The sequence below is a fragment of the Dunckerocampus dactyliophorus genome, chromosome 5, assembly GCF_027744805.1.
Source record: "Dunckerocampus dactyliophorus isolate RoL2022-P2 chromosome 5, RoL_Ddac_1.1, whole genome shotgun sequence".
Classification (NCBI taxonomy): Eukaryota; Metazoa; Chordata; class Actinopteri; order Syngnathiformes; family Syngnathidae; genus Dunckerocampus; species Dunckerocampus dactyliophorus.
Window position 1 is genome coordinate 24,486,181 of NC_072823.1, and position 18,932 is coordinate 24,505,112.

General features: G+C 40.4%; 1 protein-coding gene across 4 annotated transcripts in view; it reads right to left on the minus strand.

Annotated features, from left to right (window-relative positions):
- LOC129181598 (pleckstrin homology domain-containing family A member 7-like) overlaps window positions 1–18,932 on the minus strand; it is a 126,698-nt gene that overhangs the window by 29,585 nt on the left and 78,181 nt on the right. For all 4 annotated transcript variants that reach the window (XM_054776996.1, XM_054776997.1, XM_054776999.1 and 1 more), the window contains exons 7-9: window positions 18,222–18,326; window positions 15,487–15,559; window positions 7,379–7,479 (exon numbers count right to left, since the gene is read on the minus strand). In XM_054776996.1, the coding sequence (XP_054632971.1) occupies window positions 7,379–7,479; window positions 15,487–15,559; window positions 18,222–18,326 (279 nt within the window). The remainder of the gene's footprint in view (window positions 1–7,378; window positions 7,480–15,486; window positions 15,560–18,221; window positions 18,327–18,932) is intronic.

The window sequence follows — 18,932 nt, forward strand, 5'->3', positions numbered from 1 at the left end:
ATATGAACAGTCCAGAATTTTTATAGTAGGTTCATTGTAACAGAAACAAAAAATCCAGAAACAATGACATTAAATAAAGTTGTATTCGACTGCGTGAGATACAGTGAGTACTGGAACCCAATGCAAAATGTGACTTAGTACTTGTGGAGAAATCCTTGTTGGCAAGCAGAGAGGGCATTTTTCTGCCTCCAAACACATCTGGTCCAAATGATGCCAAAGAACTCAATTTTGGTCCACGACATCCCATTTTCCCAAACCTTGTGTGGTGTGAGTCATCCAGGTGTTCATTGTTAAACTTCAGACAGGTCTGTACCTTGGGGGCACTGCGGGATCTCAATGCATTCTTGCTGACTGAGCTCCCAACTCATTTGACATCTTATTAACTCGTGTAAGGTTTGAATGGAAGACCCTGTTTTCGGTGACAGGTGTCTTTTATCCACATGATGAGTTGAGTTTAGGAGTACTTGCTTAAAAGGGACAGGACTAATACGTGTACTACATGGACACATAACCGCTCAGTTGAGGTCAAAATGCTTGTTGGTTGGTAACACTTGTTATGGTTATGGTTTAATTTACTTCAAACATGCATACGGTTTACATTGAAATGCTTCATGTTACAATTGACCATTGGGAGAAGCCACACTTATTTAATCCTTATTTAATCCTACCCTGTTTCACATCAATTGCTAATACATTTGTTCACTTCCGATATTCAACATGCATCCATATACTGTATGTGGATCTACACCATTCTCCAATCCAATCGTTTTTGGTCTGGATAGCTAAAGGTTTCCACTTCCAGGTCTTCCTGTCCTGTCCTTCGTCTTTCGTGTTGTGCTGTGACTGTCACTGAATGTATATGCACGGGTTCCTAATTCGAGTACTTCTTGTTGAGCAGGCCCTTGCAGCGTGGTAGTGATGCTGTTGAATATAATCCTTCCAACTGCATCGTTCTTCCTTTGTGGGTTGTAGCCTCCATTTTCCTTGTTGTCATGGTGATGTGATCGTTAATATTTATCCAAATCGTTGATATCTTTGACAACAAGCACTCTTGCCTCTGCTGGTCCTCCATTTAGCTTGATGTAGATTTTGCCGTTGGCGCTCCAAGTACTTTGTATCTTTCCCTGCTTCCCAAGTCTCCTCGTGCTCATTCAAGTAGACATTTGTGTCTTTCAAACCTTTCCCTCATCCCTCAAATACAAACACAAACAAATGTATAACATTTATTTATTGTTATTTTTCTAACTGTTCATATCTAGAGGGGATGGGGAGGTAAACTGACAAAAGCAGAAGAAAACATCAAGACTGGTTTCGTTATCTCAGTATTTTGCTGCTGCTTTGAGGCTTGTGTTTTTGTTTAAGTGCTGTATTCCTGCACAGTCTACTTATATCATTCACCAACTCTTTAAGTGCAGTTACTGGCCAGTCTACCCGTCATCATTATGCAGGGGGTCCCTAAAGGCTGGAAACATAGGAAAAAATGTCTATTTTATTCATATACTGTATTATTCTTGTTGGAATATTAACAAATAACATCTTCAGCATGATTTCTAATATTTTTAATGCAAATGTTGATGCACCTTGCAAGAGTCAGGTTTTTCGTGAATGGTTATTCGTTCATTATTCTGTCCCCAGAAATTTTTGGCACCCTTCTGTTGGAATAAAGGGGCGGAGCTAGACACAGTTCAGTGGGTTGATTGGTGGACAGAGAACAGGCCACTTCCACAATGGGAAGAAGACATAAAACAAGAAGAAAGATGTCCTCCATTGTTGTACTTTAACTGTGCACTTTCCTCCTCATCTTGGTGATGATTATATTTACATAGCCACCTTTCCTTTCACTCCCCTGCTTTACTTTCCATGCATCGCTTCCTTCCATTCCCGCGTCTCCTCCTCTCAGCGCACACATCAGTTTCACGTGTTTTCCCATGGACGGCCTCAAAGAGACATGCGCTCACTCTTTGTCCGGCCGCTATTTAAAGAGTCATTGTGCCGGCAAAGATAAGCCTCAGCACCACACAGCCACTGATAAGCTACATTCTCCCAAAGTCAGATTGAATTTACAGTGGAAAAAGCATCCAAATGGAGACAATAATAGCCTCTGGGTGTCTCCCTTTCATGACATGTGTGCTTTCACAGGAAGGGAGAAAAAAAAAAACACTGAGTGCCCGCTCCATTTCTAAAGATGCATAAATCCTGTTATGAGGAATAAAAAGCTTTAATAGAACTCTCCAATATGCGCCTTCTATTTTCTGAAAGAGCGTGAGGTGAAATAAGTCCAACATAACAGGAGTACTTCTTTAAGCCATTAGTGGACTGCATGCACTTGGGAGACGGGACGACAGGAAGAGATGTGCCACAGAAGCCCCAAAAACCACAGGAACAAAGACAAAGTAAAAAGACGACACAAGTTCATTTCAAGACATGCACAAAGATGAGAGAGGAATATACAAATATATAAATATATAATTATGTATATTCTCCCCTCCCAAACAAACATTACATCAAGGGAAGACATCACGAGGTGCACATCAGTACCTATTTACGCGAGGACTGGCACCGCTCAACGCCACACACTCGCGGGGTGGTGGGAGGGGCCTCCCAGGTGGGCAGCCAACCAATGGGAACAAGAGAGGGAGGTCGTGAATGAGGGGGGAAGGGGCAGGAGGGGGAGGTGACACACTCGTACAGCAACTTCCAACAGTCGTGGCCATCACGTGCATGGTAGCAGGTGAGGTTTACACACGTTGAAATCACGCAGGAGAGTTCGTTTTCAGCCACTTACAGCACCGGAGGGGTGGGGCTTAGCCACATACGCACTATGAAGGCGTCACTTTCCTGTGCTTAGCTCTTTCTCAATAAATACTTTTTAAATACTTAAATTTTAGTCTATGGAGGTGTTTTTTATAATTAATTGTTTTGTGTTTTTTGCTGGTCACTATAGCACTTGTAAAAACAAAAAAAACAAAACAACTAACCTAATGGTATCCTAAGACATTCGCTATGTGGTAGACACGTAAACCTTCTCTATTGTGGTTGACTTTTCACGGATTCGCTGTTTCACAAATTTTTTTAAGTGTTTTTTTTTCTTTTATTACAGCATATGAACTGGTACAGGCCAAGCCTGGCCCTTTAAGAATTGAATTGTGGGAAGTTAAGTGTCTATCTCTTCCCTCTCACCGCCCATTGTTTTCTGGGTCCTGATTGATTGACAGTGGTCTACAGCCAATCTCCTTCGTGCCGTCCTGCCATGTCTCCTGTGTCATTGCCAGCTTGTTTGCTAGCTTGTAAATTAATCTTCGGCTCATCTGCAGCAATATGTTTAAACAAGGGTACAAAAACACAAGAGTACAGCTGAACAGCGCCAGAACGAAAAGGCACGGTCACAGGAGTGAAATATTAATCATTTCTTGTGTTGATCATTAAGGTTGAAAATTAAAATGCAAACGAAGAACTTTTTTTCAGTGTGTTTAAGCAAGAGAGAAATGTGAGGAAATACAAAGTGTACAAAGTGTATGTTGAGGGATTTTACAGCTTTAAAACATAATACAGTAATTGTAAAAAAATGAAGTTGGCTACTTTGTGGATTTCACTTATTGCGGGCTATTTTGGGATCCTATCCCCCACAATAAACGAGTGAACACTGTATACACACTATGATTGTGTGGAAACTTCCCCAGTATTTGTTTGCTACTGCATGCATGTTTTCCTTCAGCACTTCCAAAAATAAGCCACACACATACAGGTATTTATAGCAGAGATGTGGAATCCCAAACATTATCCAGAGCAGTCGGAATGTGACGCAGCATCAAGACGTGAGCAACAGCGAGTTCCAACATGACCATGTCTTATAGAGGACGCCCCTAAAGTCAGGATACAAAAATGCATACATTATACAATTATTTTAAAAATATATATATTTTAAATGTTTAATTTAATATATATAATATAAACAACATAAATTTGAAATTGTAAATATTTACTCATGTTATATATTATATATACATGTATTGTAATATATTGTATAATATATTGTGTATTGCATATATTACACCATTCTTAAAAATATTTAAAATGTTTAATATATAAATTTAAAAATATTTTTGTGTAATTTACTCATTTTAATATACTGTATTTGTAGTGTAATTATAATATACTGTATTTTAATAAATGTAATTGTGAATTAATCATTACATAAATTATTGCTATTGCTCATAATTCATTCACAGTAACGCTAACACATTAGCAAAGCAAAACTATGCTTTGATTTGTATCTAATGTGTGATGTTAGCTGTTATATTTATTTATGTATTCATTTATTTTATGTGGTGAATGTCTATGTGCTTCATGACATGGGTGTAAATCAAACTGCCCTTCCGGGGGTAATAACCCACTATAATAACTCGGTATCATAAACAGCAGAGACCAGGCTGGTTTCCTAAAGAGCGAGCTCAAGTGGAAACTATATATAAATATGCTGCAGTATCAGAGTGCAGCAGGCATGTTGGAAACATCACCACTGCTGATCGCTGGCAGACGGCTGTGAAAAACAATCTAAATGACGCTTGCAGGGCTTAAGGTTGCTCATTGGATGCTAAGCTAAAAGGTCTACCCTTCAAAAGATGATAGAGATGCTTTTATTGAGTATACTTGTGAAACACACCCATTTAGTCTTCCTAAAAGCCACTCATTACAAAGACTGGCACAATTTCGCCCATCCAGAGGATGTCTGGTGGGATACATCATGACCATCTATGACTATGAATGTCTTATCTTTGTAAAGGCAAGATTGTAATACAGCTCTTGTTTTGTGCAGGTGTGGTAAAGTAGGAGTTAGTCCATTTGTGCCTCACACGTGCCAAAAGAAATCCACCACATAATGGCCTGAATGACAGCAGCAATCCGTTTCACTCCAGCAGGTGCTCCGTGCCAAATCATAGCAGCACTCACTAGTAAAAACTAATATTAACACATGGGCCAGGACTATCTATATAATGCTTAGTAAAATGACATTTAAGTAACTTCTACTCCAAACCTGCCAGGTGCATTGTGATTTATCCATCACATACAGTGGTGTGAAAAAGTGCTCTTCCTGATTTCTTATTGTTTTGTATGTTTGTCACACTAAAATGTTTCAGATCATCAAACAAATTGAAATATTAGTCAATGACAACACAAAATGTAGTTTATTAATGAAACTTTATTATTAAGGGAGAAAAAAAATCCAAACCTACATGGCCTTGTGTGAAAAAGTGATTGCCACCTAAACCTAATAACTGGTTGGGCCACCCTTAGCAGCAACAACTGCAATCAAGCGTTTGTGATAACTTGCAATGAGTCTTACAGCGCTGTGGAGGAATTTTGGTCCAATCATCTTTGCAGAATTGTAATTCAGCTACATTGGAGGGTTGTCCAGCATGAACCGCCATTTTACGGTCATGCCACAGCATCTCAATAGGATTCAGGTCAGGACTTTGACTAGGCCACTCTAAAATCTTCATTTTGTTTCTCTTCAGCCATTCAGAGGTGGACTTGCTGGTGTGTTATTCTGCTGCAAGGTTACAAACAGACGGCCGGACATTCTTCTTCGGGACTTTTTGGTAAACAGCAAAATTCATAGTTCCATTTATCACAGCAAGTCTTTCAAGTCCTGAAGCAGCAAAACAGCCCCAGACCATCGCACTGCCACCACCATATTTTACTGTTGGTATGATGTTCTTTTTCTGAAAAGCGCCGTTACTTGTATGCCAGATGTAATGGCACACACCTTCTAAAAAGTTAAACTTTTGTCTCATCAGACCACAGAGTATTTTCCCAAAGTTCTTGGGGATCATCAAAATGTTTTCTGGCAAAATTGAGACGAGCCTCAGAGTTCTTTTTGTCTAGTAGGTTTTCATCTTGGAACCGTTTTTGTCCAGTTTCTTTCTTATGGTGGAGTCATGAACACTGACCTTAACTGGGGGGGGGGCATTTAGTGTTCACTTGTGTTGTCACTGACTAATGTTAAATTTTTTTGATGATCTGAAAAAAGATTGAAGCGTGGCAAACATGCAAAAAAAATAAATGAGGAAGTGGGCAAAAACCTTTTCACACCACTGTATGTGTAATAGAACGGACATAAGCTAGCTGAGCCAGTCAGAATTTATGAGTTGCCAGTTAGAAATGAAAGACCCCCTGAAGCAATTCTCAATTGGAAAAGTGGAGACTTTTATGCACATGGATAGATTTATTAACATTTTATGATTACAATTTTAATACTACAACCGTGCAGTGAATTATGTCTGCTGCAGCACGTTTGGAGGGCACAAACATGCACGCACGCACGTCCAACTGTCATTTGATCGCTACTCTACAGTTACATTTGGGGTGCACGCATGCAGTGTGTGTGTGCGTGTGTGTTGGGGGGGACTGGGCTGATCGATACAGCAAAAGAAATATGTGGACACATGCATGCGTGCAGAGACGCCAAATGTGTTGCAATCACTCCACCACAGTTACATTTCACAACTTTTCAGACTCCAAAATAAAATAATAAACAAAAATCCTCTGCATGTGATACAGAGAGCAGACGAGAAATTGTAAACGGAACCATGTAGAGACAGAAATGACATGCTATCATGTAAATAACATATTTAGATTGTATAATAAACTCTACATATTCCTAAAATAGACATTCTATAAGAAAGGTATCCTTAAATTACTTCTGTATAAAAAAAATATGAAATTAACTTTGATGATTTGTAATTTGTTAGTAACAAAACAAAGTCAACTTTGTCTCTGAACGTGACTCTTTTATGCTCTCTTAGAGCTGGGTGTCCAAACTGCGGCCTGGGGGCCTTTTCCGTCGTATTTTTAAAGATAAATTAAGACTAGGAAAGGGAAAAATAAAAGGCTCTTGTGAAAAACAATTATGTTATATGTCAAAATGCAAGCCATTTTTCTTAGAAAAATATTTAACTAGTTATCACCTCTGGACCAACATTTCATATAAGAATTATTGTGACCAAAATTATTAATATGATGTTCACTTTGATGAAAATAAGTTCACACTTTGACCGTGGTCCTCTTTGTAGACACAAAAAAAATTGATTTAACAATAACGCTTGTGCCGTTTCATCCCAAACTACATAGGATTAGTGTTGCATTGTTTAATAAACAATGCAGAAACTACACAGTTTATAATAACACTCATCACTTTAAGTTGCAACCTACCGGATTCCCTTCTTGATTGTTATTTAATAATAAAGTCACTCAAACCAGAAACCAGACACCTTGGCTAGTACATACCAACATTTGAATGTAAACTTACGAAATTGAGTTAACGAGGCTAAAGGAGGTAGATGAATACATAAGCAGAAAAAGGAAGAGGCCAACGTACCTTGAAGGCATACTTGCGGCTGATGTGGTCCTCTGCTCCCACGGGTGAAATGACATAGCTGGGAAGAGGAATGCTGCCGAGGACCGCCTCCTCTCTGCTGTCTGTGGGGGTGAAGGAAGGAACAAGTCAGTATCTGGTGTGACCACTTGGGGTACCAACGATGTTGCAAGCTTGAATATTGGTTGATACCATTATCAATCCGATATCAGCACGACTCATACATACTTTTAATTACTTACTTTGTAGTGTGGAACGTTAGAAAAAGCTTGATCAAGTGATATTAATCCAACAGGGAACAATAATAATAACAAGTATGAGAAAAACAGACCCATTTACTTCTTTGAGCATCTGAGGTAGGGCGTTCTCCACATAGTAGTGGCAGCTACACATAATATAGCGAGGTTCGAGGTGCTCAATTAAGCGTTTAAACCAGACTGGACTGGCACGCTGGGGTGGAGTATGGAATCGACTACTTGTATTGGATTGCCAATATTGGAGATTTTAGATGCAGGCCGATAGAATCCAATTTTTTCTCGCTGATATTGGTCCGATATCTGATATCAATATTAGATCAGGACAACCCTAGCGACCACCTGGCTCAACAATTGAACAGTGCTTCACTTCTTTTTATACTTGTATGGCAGTCAACCTCCAAAACTCCAGGCATATTGCTCGAAAAGAGCCACATATTGAAAAAAAATCAAACGGATGAATTGTGATTTTTTTTTTTATTTAGTTTGGGGGAAAAAGCTAAAAATGTATTTATTTAAAGACAAACCTTTGTGTGGTTATTATTATTATTAGTAGTAGTAGTAGTAGTAGCAGTAGTAGTAACATTTTTTTCCCAATTTTTGCTGTTTAAAATTTGCTTACCGTAATTTTATTTGTCCAATTTTCCGCAGGGCCAATTAAAAATTATTTGCATTCCACAAATGGCCCCAGGGCCGCAGTTTGAACAACCCTCGTCTACATGGATGGACTTGGTATCAAAGTATGGGAACATTTGTTAGTTAATGTACATGTGAAAATGTACATAGCTTAGTGTTCAGTGACTTTTAGCGGTCAGGAAATGGTACCTGTAGCGTTGGAAGGGCTAAGCGTTAGCTTTCAAATGCTGCTAAGTTTGTCAAATTGGTGTTCCGTTTTCTGAAATTATTCATGACATATGCTGGTCTCAGACTGTTTACTTAATTTCATCATTTGCCCATTCAAGTGCTTGTGGGTTGAATTGTCTCCTGTTTTCCTAAAATGGGTTTGGTTGAGCTTTTAGTTGACGTTCTTCCGGTTACGTGGATGTATTGCATGTGTATATGGATAGAAGCATCACGTGGCAGTTAGTAAAGCAACACAGAAGCAACCGCGCTGCCCGCAGTACAGGGGGCTGGGGGGTTTTAATGGTTAAGAATGTTAAAATGTGACTTAAAATTTTAAATTTTAGCGTTAATAAAAGTGCCATTGTAGACGCAGTTTGACTCTGGAACATTATTTCCAATGGCAGACATATTTCTGAAAGCCAAATAAATCAGGTTCCTGTTATTTAAACTATATTTCAACAACATAATCACTGTGAAGGTCACACAATTCACCAACACAAACATGCAAGCCGTCTAAATTACTTTCTATAAATAACATTGATGAAGTATTTGTTTCCATTGAGTGTGTGTGAGCATGTGTGTATGATTATCACATTGTAAAATACAGTAAAATGTGAAAATATGTGCACGGCTGCTCGCTGAGGCCCGATGAGACCGCATTAAAAGGGGAGCTAATTGGTTAAAAATAAAACAAGGACCTTTGGAGGAGACATTCCATAAATGGTGGGGTGGCAAGAGGATGGTGTGTTTATCTGAGCTCTCACAACACACACACACACACACACACGCACACAAGTAAAACAAACACATGCACTGTTGTCACCATACTTGAGAGTGCCAGACTGCAGTGATACTCAACAGTGCTAACGACATTCTCATACATCCAAGTGAAACAATGAAATGTAAAAGAAGATGGAGGGGCGGACATTATGCAGCTTTTCATCATCTCCAGTGGAAGAACCTTTGAAGTGAGTGCAAAGAGAGGAGAAGAGGGAAAATTGATTTCCTTCCCGCATCAAGGCGAGAGTGCAGCAGGGTGTGTCCCAAAGTATTTGTCTGACATGATGGAGATTAAATCATCGTTAAAAGTCAAGTCATGCTGCAAATGTAGACTCATGTCACCTTGGCACCTTGACATTGTCCCACAATTCGCTGTAGTAGTACGCATGAAAAACGTGAAGAAAGTTTGTGTCCCTGTTTACACTAAAGTTACACACTTGGCACGCAATTTTGACTGAAAATGGTGCGCATTGGCATGAAATACCACACTCCCACACAACTCATTTACACCTGAGTCAAGTACTGTTTACGTCCAGTGTACGACATACGATGCGCATTGTTCCTGCGTGAGTATGCATTGTCACCACCACTTCTCGCATCCATGAAGTGGTTGTGGCATTATTTGGTCCCGCTTTTTCTGGCGTGATGCCACATTATAGCAGGCATCACTACTAGCTTCATTAATTCTTGTATTTGCAAGGGACCTATCAGATGTTATACTCCAGAGAAGAAGCTCTCATTGCAGAAAAGAAAAGGTGTCTATTATCTTGCAGCTGCAGCACTAATACTTGTGGAAGACCAGGGGAAAATGCAGAAAGAAGAAGGTATAACCCTAACTCGAAAAGAGAAAGCACGGACAGCGTGGGCGAGTGAATGGCTGACTAGAAGATATCACTTTGGGCCATTATGATCAGTTATTAACAGAACTTCACAAGGAAGATCCAAGAGGCTACAAAAATTACTTGAGCAAAAATGCCCAAAAACTCTGGCAGGATGGAGCTCTCTGTTCTGAACATGGCTGGCAGTCAATGGGTTAATGTAAGCAAGCATTTTACGATGCCCGCTGACGTCGTGCAAGTTCTGAGTGAGTCCCGGGAGGGACGCTTATTCTTGCACCGAACGCATCTTAACCGTCAAGACATTCTCAACACACACACACACCACACTTCCGGCCTTCAAAATACGAGCACTGTTTCTCCACATCCTGTCTAATTGTGTAAACAAAATAAGGACGTCATGAAAAATACCTAACAATTTAAAACTTTGGTGAGAAAAAATGTGGAATCTGGGATAACTGACAGTGTCGAGACAAAGGAGATGGCAACAGCTAGCATGAGCACTAGTGTTACAGACAGTGCTTGCAAAGTTTACAAGCGTGCCAGGCGACGACTACAAAAAGCTGTGGGGCAAAGATGTTCTCTGTGTTTGAGGGTTGCAGGAGGCCGTATGATGGCAAAGTTTATATGCATGAGTGCATGTGTGTTACTGTGTACATTGAGTGTTAATAAAATTGTGTTATTTAAGAAATGTCATCTTTTTCGTACATTTGGCCTGTGCTCCTGCACCGCCCGCATTGTTTGAAAATATGTTGCATTGCTTTCATGACTAGTTCACGCAAGTGGCAAAGGTTATGCGTGCCAAAATATTTTTGGGGGGTACAGGCATGCAACCCCGCACAGTTTACACATTCATCACACAAAATTTACTAATTTTCATGCAAAATTGTGTACCACTGCGAGGACAAAATTTGTGCAAGTGTCAAAGTGGCTTGACCAATTCTTCTTTGCGGGGAAGGTCCTTGGGCTCTAGGTGTGTCCCAATGCAGAAAGCCAAGTGTCCTCATAGTCCATCTAGTGTACAGTCAGTTTGAGAATGACAAGTACTGCTTTTCACTTTGCCTCTTCAGTCCTTTCAGATATTTTTGTCAGATGTTTCATACATGCCAAAGGCTGATATTAACAGTTACATTAAGTTTAATATTAAAGAGTTAATATTGAGATTTTTTTTTTCAATTCACAATGGCATGCTGTCAATTCCCTTCTGGGTCACATTCTGACTTATGGCAGCCCATTATTGCATAATCAATGGTGGGAGTTTATCAGAATTTGCAGGTTTTTGTTTGCTCTTGAGAATTGACCACAAGTTCTCAAGGGGATTAAGGTTTGGGGCGTTTCCTGGCCGTGGACACAAAATGTCTATTATTTTGTTCCCTGAGACAAGTTAGTTATCACTTTTGTCTCATGACAAGGTGCTTCATCATGCTGGAAAAAACATTGTTTATTACCAAACTGTTCTCGAATGGTTGGGAGAAGTTGCTCTCAGTGGATGTTTTTGTACCATTCTTGATCCATGGCTGTGTTCTTGGGCAAAATTGTGAGTGAACCCACTCCCTTGTCTGAGAAGCAACCCCACACATGAATGCTTTAATGTTGGCATGACGCAGGACGGATGGCAGCGCTCACCTTTTCTTTGCTGGATCCCCAAACAATCAGAAAGAGGATTCATCAGAGAAAATTACTTCAACCCTGTCCTCAGCAGTCCAATCCTAGGACATTTAGCAGAATACCAGTCTGTCACTGATGTTTTTCCTAGGGAGAAGTGGCTTCTATGCACCTTTCTTGACACCAGGCCATTTTCCAAAAGCCTTTGCCTCACTGCGCGTGCAGATGCATTCACGCCTGCCTGCTACCATTCTTGAGCAAGCACAGCACTGCTGGTGCCCAAAACCACAGCTAAATCAAATTGCGGAGATAGCCCTGACACTTGCTGGACTTTCCTGGGAGCCCTGATGCCTTCTTCTCAACAACGGAACCACTCTCCTTGAGGTTCTTGATGATGCGATAAATGGTTGATTGAGGTGCATCTTACAGCAATATCCTTGTCTGTGCAGCCCTTTTTGTGTAAAGCAATGATGACGATGTGTTTCCTTGTAGGTAACCATGGTTAACAGTAGAAAAACAAAGATACCAAGCAACACCCCCGTTTTTAAAGCAGCTGGTCTGTTATTCTCACGCAATCAGGATGACATAATCATCTTCAGCATTTGTCTCTCACCTATGTCTCTCACCTTTGTCTCTCACCTATGTTAACCAGAGAATCACTAACATGATGTCAGCTGGTCCTTTTGTGGCAGGGCTGAAATACAGTGGAAATATTTTGGGGGGATTAAGTTCATTTTTATGACAAAGAGGGACAATTAAATGCCAGTCACATTTCAAAACATTCTGGAGTACATGCACATTTCTATCACAAAAACTGAGGCGGCAGACTTTGTGAAACTTAATATTTGTGTCATTCTCAAAACCTTTGTCCATGACTGTATGACCATCAGAGCCCAAAACCTCACAAATCATTTTAGTGAAAGGGATAGCAAATGTGAAAAACAGCAGTTTCTAGATCAGAGGTTAAAGGGACTGTTTGCAACAATTAGGCGGCTGCCTAGAGGGAGCTAACTTTCCAACGTGCTGCAAGCATTATAATGATAGTAATAATGACAGCGATTTTGCAAAGTTTAGCAACTGACATTAACTATCGTTGAATGCACAGTAACAACAGCATGACTGCAAATTGTTGGTGGCTTCTTTGGGACTGCTCGTCTGTGTCCAAGTGCTATGGGATGTACATGTGTAAGAGACAGCTGTGAGTGACAGCCATGTTTTGTTTTATTCAATTTATTTAGTAATTGGGAAAAAAATATATACAGTGGTGTGAAAATGTGTTTGCCCCCTTCATGATTTCTTAATTTTTTTGCATGTTTGTCACACTGAAATGTTTCAGATCGTCAAACAAATTAAAATATTAGTCAATAAAAACACAATTGAACACAAAATGCAGTTTTTAAATGAACCTTTTTATTATTAAGGGAGTAAAAATTCCAACCCTACAAACCTGTGTGAAAAAGTGATTGCCCCCTAAACCTAATAACTGGTTAGGCCACCCTTAGCAGCAACAACTGCAATCAAGCGTTTGCGATAACTTGCAATGAGTCTCTTACTGCGCTGTGGAGGAAATTTGCTCTCATCATCTTTGCAGAATTGTTGTAATTCAGCCACATTGGAGGGTTTTCCAGCATGAAGCGCCATCTTCAGGTCATGCCACAGCATCTTAGTAGGATTCAGGTCAGGACTTTGACTAGGCCGCTCCAAAGTCTTTATTTTGTTTTTCTTCAGCCATTCAGAGGTGGGCTTACTGTTGTGTTTTGGATCATTGTCCTGCTGCAGAACCCAAGTTGGTTTCAGCTTCAGGTCATGAACAGATGGCCGGACATTCTCCTTCAGGATTTTTTAGTAGACAGCAGAATTCATGGTTCTATTTATCACAGCAAGTCTTCCAGGTCCTGAAGCAGCAAAACAGCCCTAGACCATCACACTACCACCACCATATTTTACTGTTGGTATGATGTTCTTTTTCTGAAATGCGGCGTTACTTTTATGCCAGATGTAATGTGACACACACCTTCCAAATAGTTAAAGGGGACCTATTATACTTATTTTCGAGCCTTTGTATTGAGTTCTGTACTCCTGTAGATCAGCTACACACGACAACCTGCACAGAAGCTTTCTATATCTTCCAGACTCTGCACCTCTTCCTGCAGTGTGTCCTTGGGTTTCCTGCCTCCCGGCCAAACTGTCTGTTTAATTTACTTCACCCCCAGCCCTCCTCCAGGTATGCCTCCCGCCAAGCCCACTCCGCTGTGATTGGTCACACTCCCAAGTGCTCCAGAGGACTTCCTGACAGCTGCGGTACCCCTTTTGTTTTGCTTACACAAAATAAACACAGTTAGGACACTGATAAATTGTTACATAGCCGATAGTCCCGCGGACAGTCACTTGGCGGATAGTCCAGCTTCGTATTGGCCCATGGTCACAAAACAGTCCCGTGTGAAGTGCTGTTGACTGGCCGGTAATCAGCAACTCCAACCACTTCTGCCTGATGCTTGCCTCTTTAGGCACACCCAAACAAACATCCCCTGGGAGCCATTGCTCAACATGCCAACACCGTGAACAGAGCGAAGCAGAGCAGGGGTGCTGGGAATGCTCATTTAAGGAAGTCCGGTTTGCGTTGACGCCAGTGGAACTCCGTGTTAAAAAAACTCTGTAAAACACAGCGTACAGAGCTATCCAAAACTGCTTTCAGGGCTCACTTCGAAATGCGCAAACCTCATTATCTGACGTGTTGGCATCGTTGAACACGAGAATACAACATTGTAACAACATTTATAAGTCAGAAAAGATGAAACTCACAATAGGTCCCCTTTAAACTTTTGTCTCATCAGAGTATTTTCTCCAAAGGTCTTGGGGATCATCAAGACTTTTTCTGGCAAAATTGAGACAAGCCTCTTTTTGTTCAGCAGTGGTTTTCGTCTTGGAACCTCCACATTTTCCATAACACAAATTCCCTTTGAACTTGAGAATTTTTGCTACATCCACATTTGTCAACGATTTCAAACCATTCCAACATGAAAACATTGAGCTCATTCAAAGTATTCAGGCTATCTATCAACATTCCAAAGGTTTCTGGTTTTCCTGAAATCATGCATTTTCCAGGACAAAAATTCCCATTGAAATGAATGTCATTTACCAACCCATTCAAATCATTATAGCCAAGTTTACACATCCCAAAAATTCTGGCTTTTCCTTTTATTCTGCATTTTCCATATCGTTTTTCATTTTGGCTGCAGCTATCACACGCAATTTCTAGACAAAATTGTACATATCATGGTAGTCCACTCCATTCCGTTCCAGAAAAAGATGGTAACTACGAAGTGTGGTAAGTGTCCAGCACTGCACACTCACCACTTTGAGCTAAGCATCTGGTTACTCGCAGTACAGTGCATTTTGCCCAACTTCTCAGTATGAACACTCTTATGCACTCAAAAGACTAAGTGTAAGTACAGATGTGTGCGACTTGAGACACAGGCTGCGTCTCAAATGAAATACATTTCACACATACATACTTCAATAAGTATACTGTGTACACTGTGTACTTAGTTCCTGGGTGTGCACATTTTGACAGCCTTAAACAAAATCCCTTACTGTCGTCGCACACTTCTGCAATGATGATCGCAATATTTACCCGTGCTCGCTGTTCTGGTGCATTATGCTCAGTGTAAAACAAACTTGTGTTCTTACACTGAGAAAGGTCTCATTGCTCCATGAGGAGTTAGTTTGCCTGCTTTTAAAGCAGCATGCCCTAATTTTGCTCTGTTTCTTGGCAGACATTCAACAACTTTACCTTTGTAGTAGAAGAGGCAGAAATCAGCCAAGACGAACCACTTCCTCTTCCACAGACGCATCCCAGAGCTGTCCTGCAAGGAGACAAGAGGGGAATCACCGTGTCAGTCATGCATGAATGATGAGAGATGAGAGGCGTTAGCTTGAGACTAACACAGAGGAAGCAGAGTAGATACACACAGGAAGGGAAAAGAACAAGGATACAAGCATATAGAGAAGAGATAGAGTAAGCAAGATATTGAGAGCTTTTGTCCTAGTTCAGTGGATCACTGAGTCAGACACTGAATTTGTATCTGCCTGCTCTGAGTCTCAAGACGGCATGTAGCGCCGCATGATGTGATAATTGTGCAATTTTCACATCATTATGTAATAGCGCCGCATTTTGTAATAAAATTATTTCACGCATTTTGCAAGAAATGTTGCCGCATTTTGTAATAACTTAAGCAAAATCTAATAACTTATTATATAGTGCAAAAGCTATTACAACTTATTACAAGAAATAACTCCAATGTGACATTTTGTTGTAAATTTTGCCGCATTTTGTACTCACTTATTACATATTGCAAAAGTTGTTACAAAATACAGCAAAATTAGTTTCAAAATGCGTTCAAGAATTGTATTACAAAATGCAGCAATTATGACAAAATGCGGCATTATTCAAAAATGATGTGAAAATGTTTTACATTATTACATATTGCACCATTATTACATAACGTAGCTCTACACGGTACAAAGTAAAGACACTCAGAGGTCATCAAATGACCTCAAATATCTGTGTGTGCATACATACCTGCTGATCAAAAATTTTAAGACCAGTTGAAATAGGCTGTTCATCAGGTGATCAAAAAACCATAGCTAAAAAAAAAAAAAAAAAACAACCTGAAACTCCCCTAAAATCCCCCATAAAATGTTCAAAAAAGGACTCTGTAAGGAGTAGCTGTGGCATTCTTGTTAATAACATGAAAAATTGGTTTGGGCATGCATGATGCCAGTGTTTCCAGGAGGCTAATGGTGGTGAAGATGGCTTCACCGAGGGCATCCGCTGTCTGGAACTGATGTTTATTTTTGTAAACTTCCCTTGCCATCCATCCCCAAATGTTTTCAATTGAATTTAGATCAGGGGAAAACACCATGGTCCAAAAATGGTCCAAAAGAGTGACATTATTTCTCTGGAAGAAGTCCTTTGTCAGGCAGGCATTGCAGCATTACCTTGTTGAAAAAGCCAGTCATTACCACACAAACGATGCCCCCTGCAACATCTCCACATAGCTAGCTCTCATTTGACGTCCTTGCACAACCTGAAGCTCCATTGTTCCATTGAAGGAAAAAGAACCCTAAATCGTGATGCCGCCCTGTGTGGAAAACATCTCAGGTGGGATCTCCTTGTCATGCCAGTAACGCCAGAAGCAATCAGGACCGTCAAGGTTACATTTTGCCTCATCAGAGAATAAAACTTTCTTCCACCATTCAATGTCCCATGTTTGGTGCTCTTGTGTAAATTCCACACTGGAAATTTTGTGGCGTTGAAGGAGACAAGGAATTTAGAGATCTTCTCTTGCAGATGCCATCTGCTGGTTATTGGACTGAACTCAGCACCAGTAAAAAAATAATAATTTGGGCCAAGGATCGTCCCGTGTCTTGATGGACAGCAAATTTCAATTTTTTGGGTTGATAACACTCAGGATCTTTCAAGACATTTAAAATGTCTTACTGCGTCCAACCTTAGCATCAATGTTGCACTGCGAGAATCCTTGCTTATACAGCTCAACAATCCAACGGCGTTCAAAGAGAGAAAGCTTTTTTGTCTTTGCCATGAAGAGATCACGACAGTGCGAGAAGGTTTTGGCTTGTAAAGGCTAAGTAAGGTCTTGAACTTTTGATCCGCTGAGGAACAGCCTGTTTCACTTTAATGCTTGTTTGCAATATTTTGCTTACTCAAAAATGCTTTTGTTTCACTCCCATCTCATATTTTTGCATTTTGAAGCTCTACTTATAACCTCCTGAAGATCCAACAGTGCAAAAGATATATTCTTGTAATTTGTCAGCTGTTTTCATAGTTTTGATCAGGAGTGTGTGTGTGCGCGTGTGCGTGTGTGTGTGTGTGTACATACTGGAACCACATTTCAAAGGCTTTTGGATCAAAACTAATGTCATCCCGTTTTTAGTAAATGGAAACAAAATCAAGAGTGTTGTTGGTCTACCTCGAGTCCAACTTGTTCATGGCGTTTCACCAACCTTTTGACACTTTAATTTTGATTTAATTGATTTAATTTTTTTGGTTCATGTTGCAATCAAGTATTTTACGTCTTTGATCCCCTACTAACCAGCAAGCATTCTGACCCACACAGACCGGTTTTGTGTCCAGGAAGTTTACAAATTAGCACTGTCCCTTTAAGAAAGTACTCTCAACTCATTATGTGGATACAAGACACCTGCCACAGAAACAGTCTCTTCCATTCAAGCCTCACCACCACCAAGGGAAGGGCCAAAGAGTTGTCATAAGGACCCTACGGCCAAGATTGTAGACCTGCACAAGACTGGAATGGACTACAAGTCCATCAGCAACAAGTTTGGTGAGAAAGACTACTACTGGCCCAATAATTCACAAATGGAAGAAATACATAAGACTCTTCACATCTTTTTGAGGGGGTCAACTTACAAAATCAGCAGGGAATAAAATACTTATTTTCCCCACTGTATATAGTGTCAGTCAATGTAGAGTGTGTGTGTACTGACCTGTTTGTATAGCCATCCTCGAACCACGACAGGCACATTGGGATTCCTCTTAATGGCCTGCTCGCGCTTGCCGAAAGTGTGCACCTTGCTGCTGGAGCGAGACCCCTGGGGAAAAAAAGCATGTGTAAGAATAGAGTGACACCAGGTGAACCACATTAAGACAGCTTCTTAATTACTAAGTAACTAATTCATCTTTTACTCTGTAGCAATGTGTGGCGAGCTGTATTTAGCTTGTTGTCAGTAAAAATAAAACCTCACTCAGTGCCGCATATTGTATATGGAAACAGACTGGACTCGTGGCAGTGCTTTGTCTTACTGACAGCAGTACTGCACGGACCTTCACCCACACCAGGGTAGTCTTTTTCAGGAAGCACACTTGTTACATAATCACAGCTACCGATCACTTTCCACTGGACCTCCATGACAGAACCAGCTCACGCTGGTATGGTCGGCTGCAATAGCGTTACTAGGTTTTACAGACAGGGAGGCTCGGCCCCCTGGAGATGCACAGGTTGCTGGTGAACATAACGCGCAAGCACAAAATTTCAAACATCTAACAAAGACTGACCCAGACACTTAGACCCATCGGTCATGCAAAGGCCCTATTGTATCCGTTTATTATTATTATTTCAGTCCATTTTATTTAATACACTACAAGAACACATACAGATTTGTACAGTAAACAAACTGTATAAAAAAAGAGCACTGTGT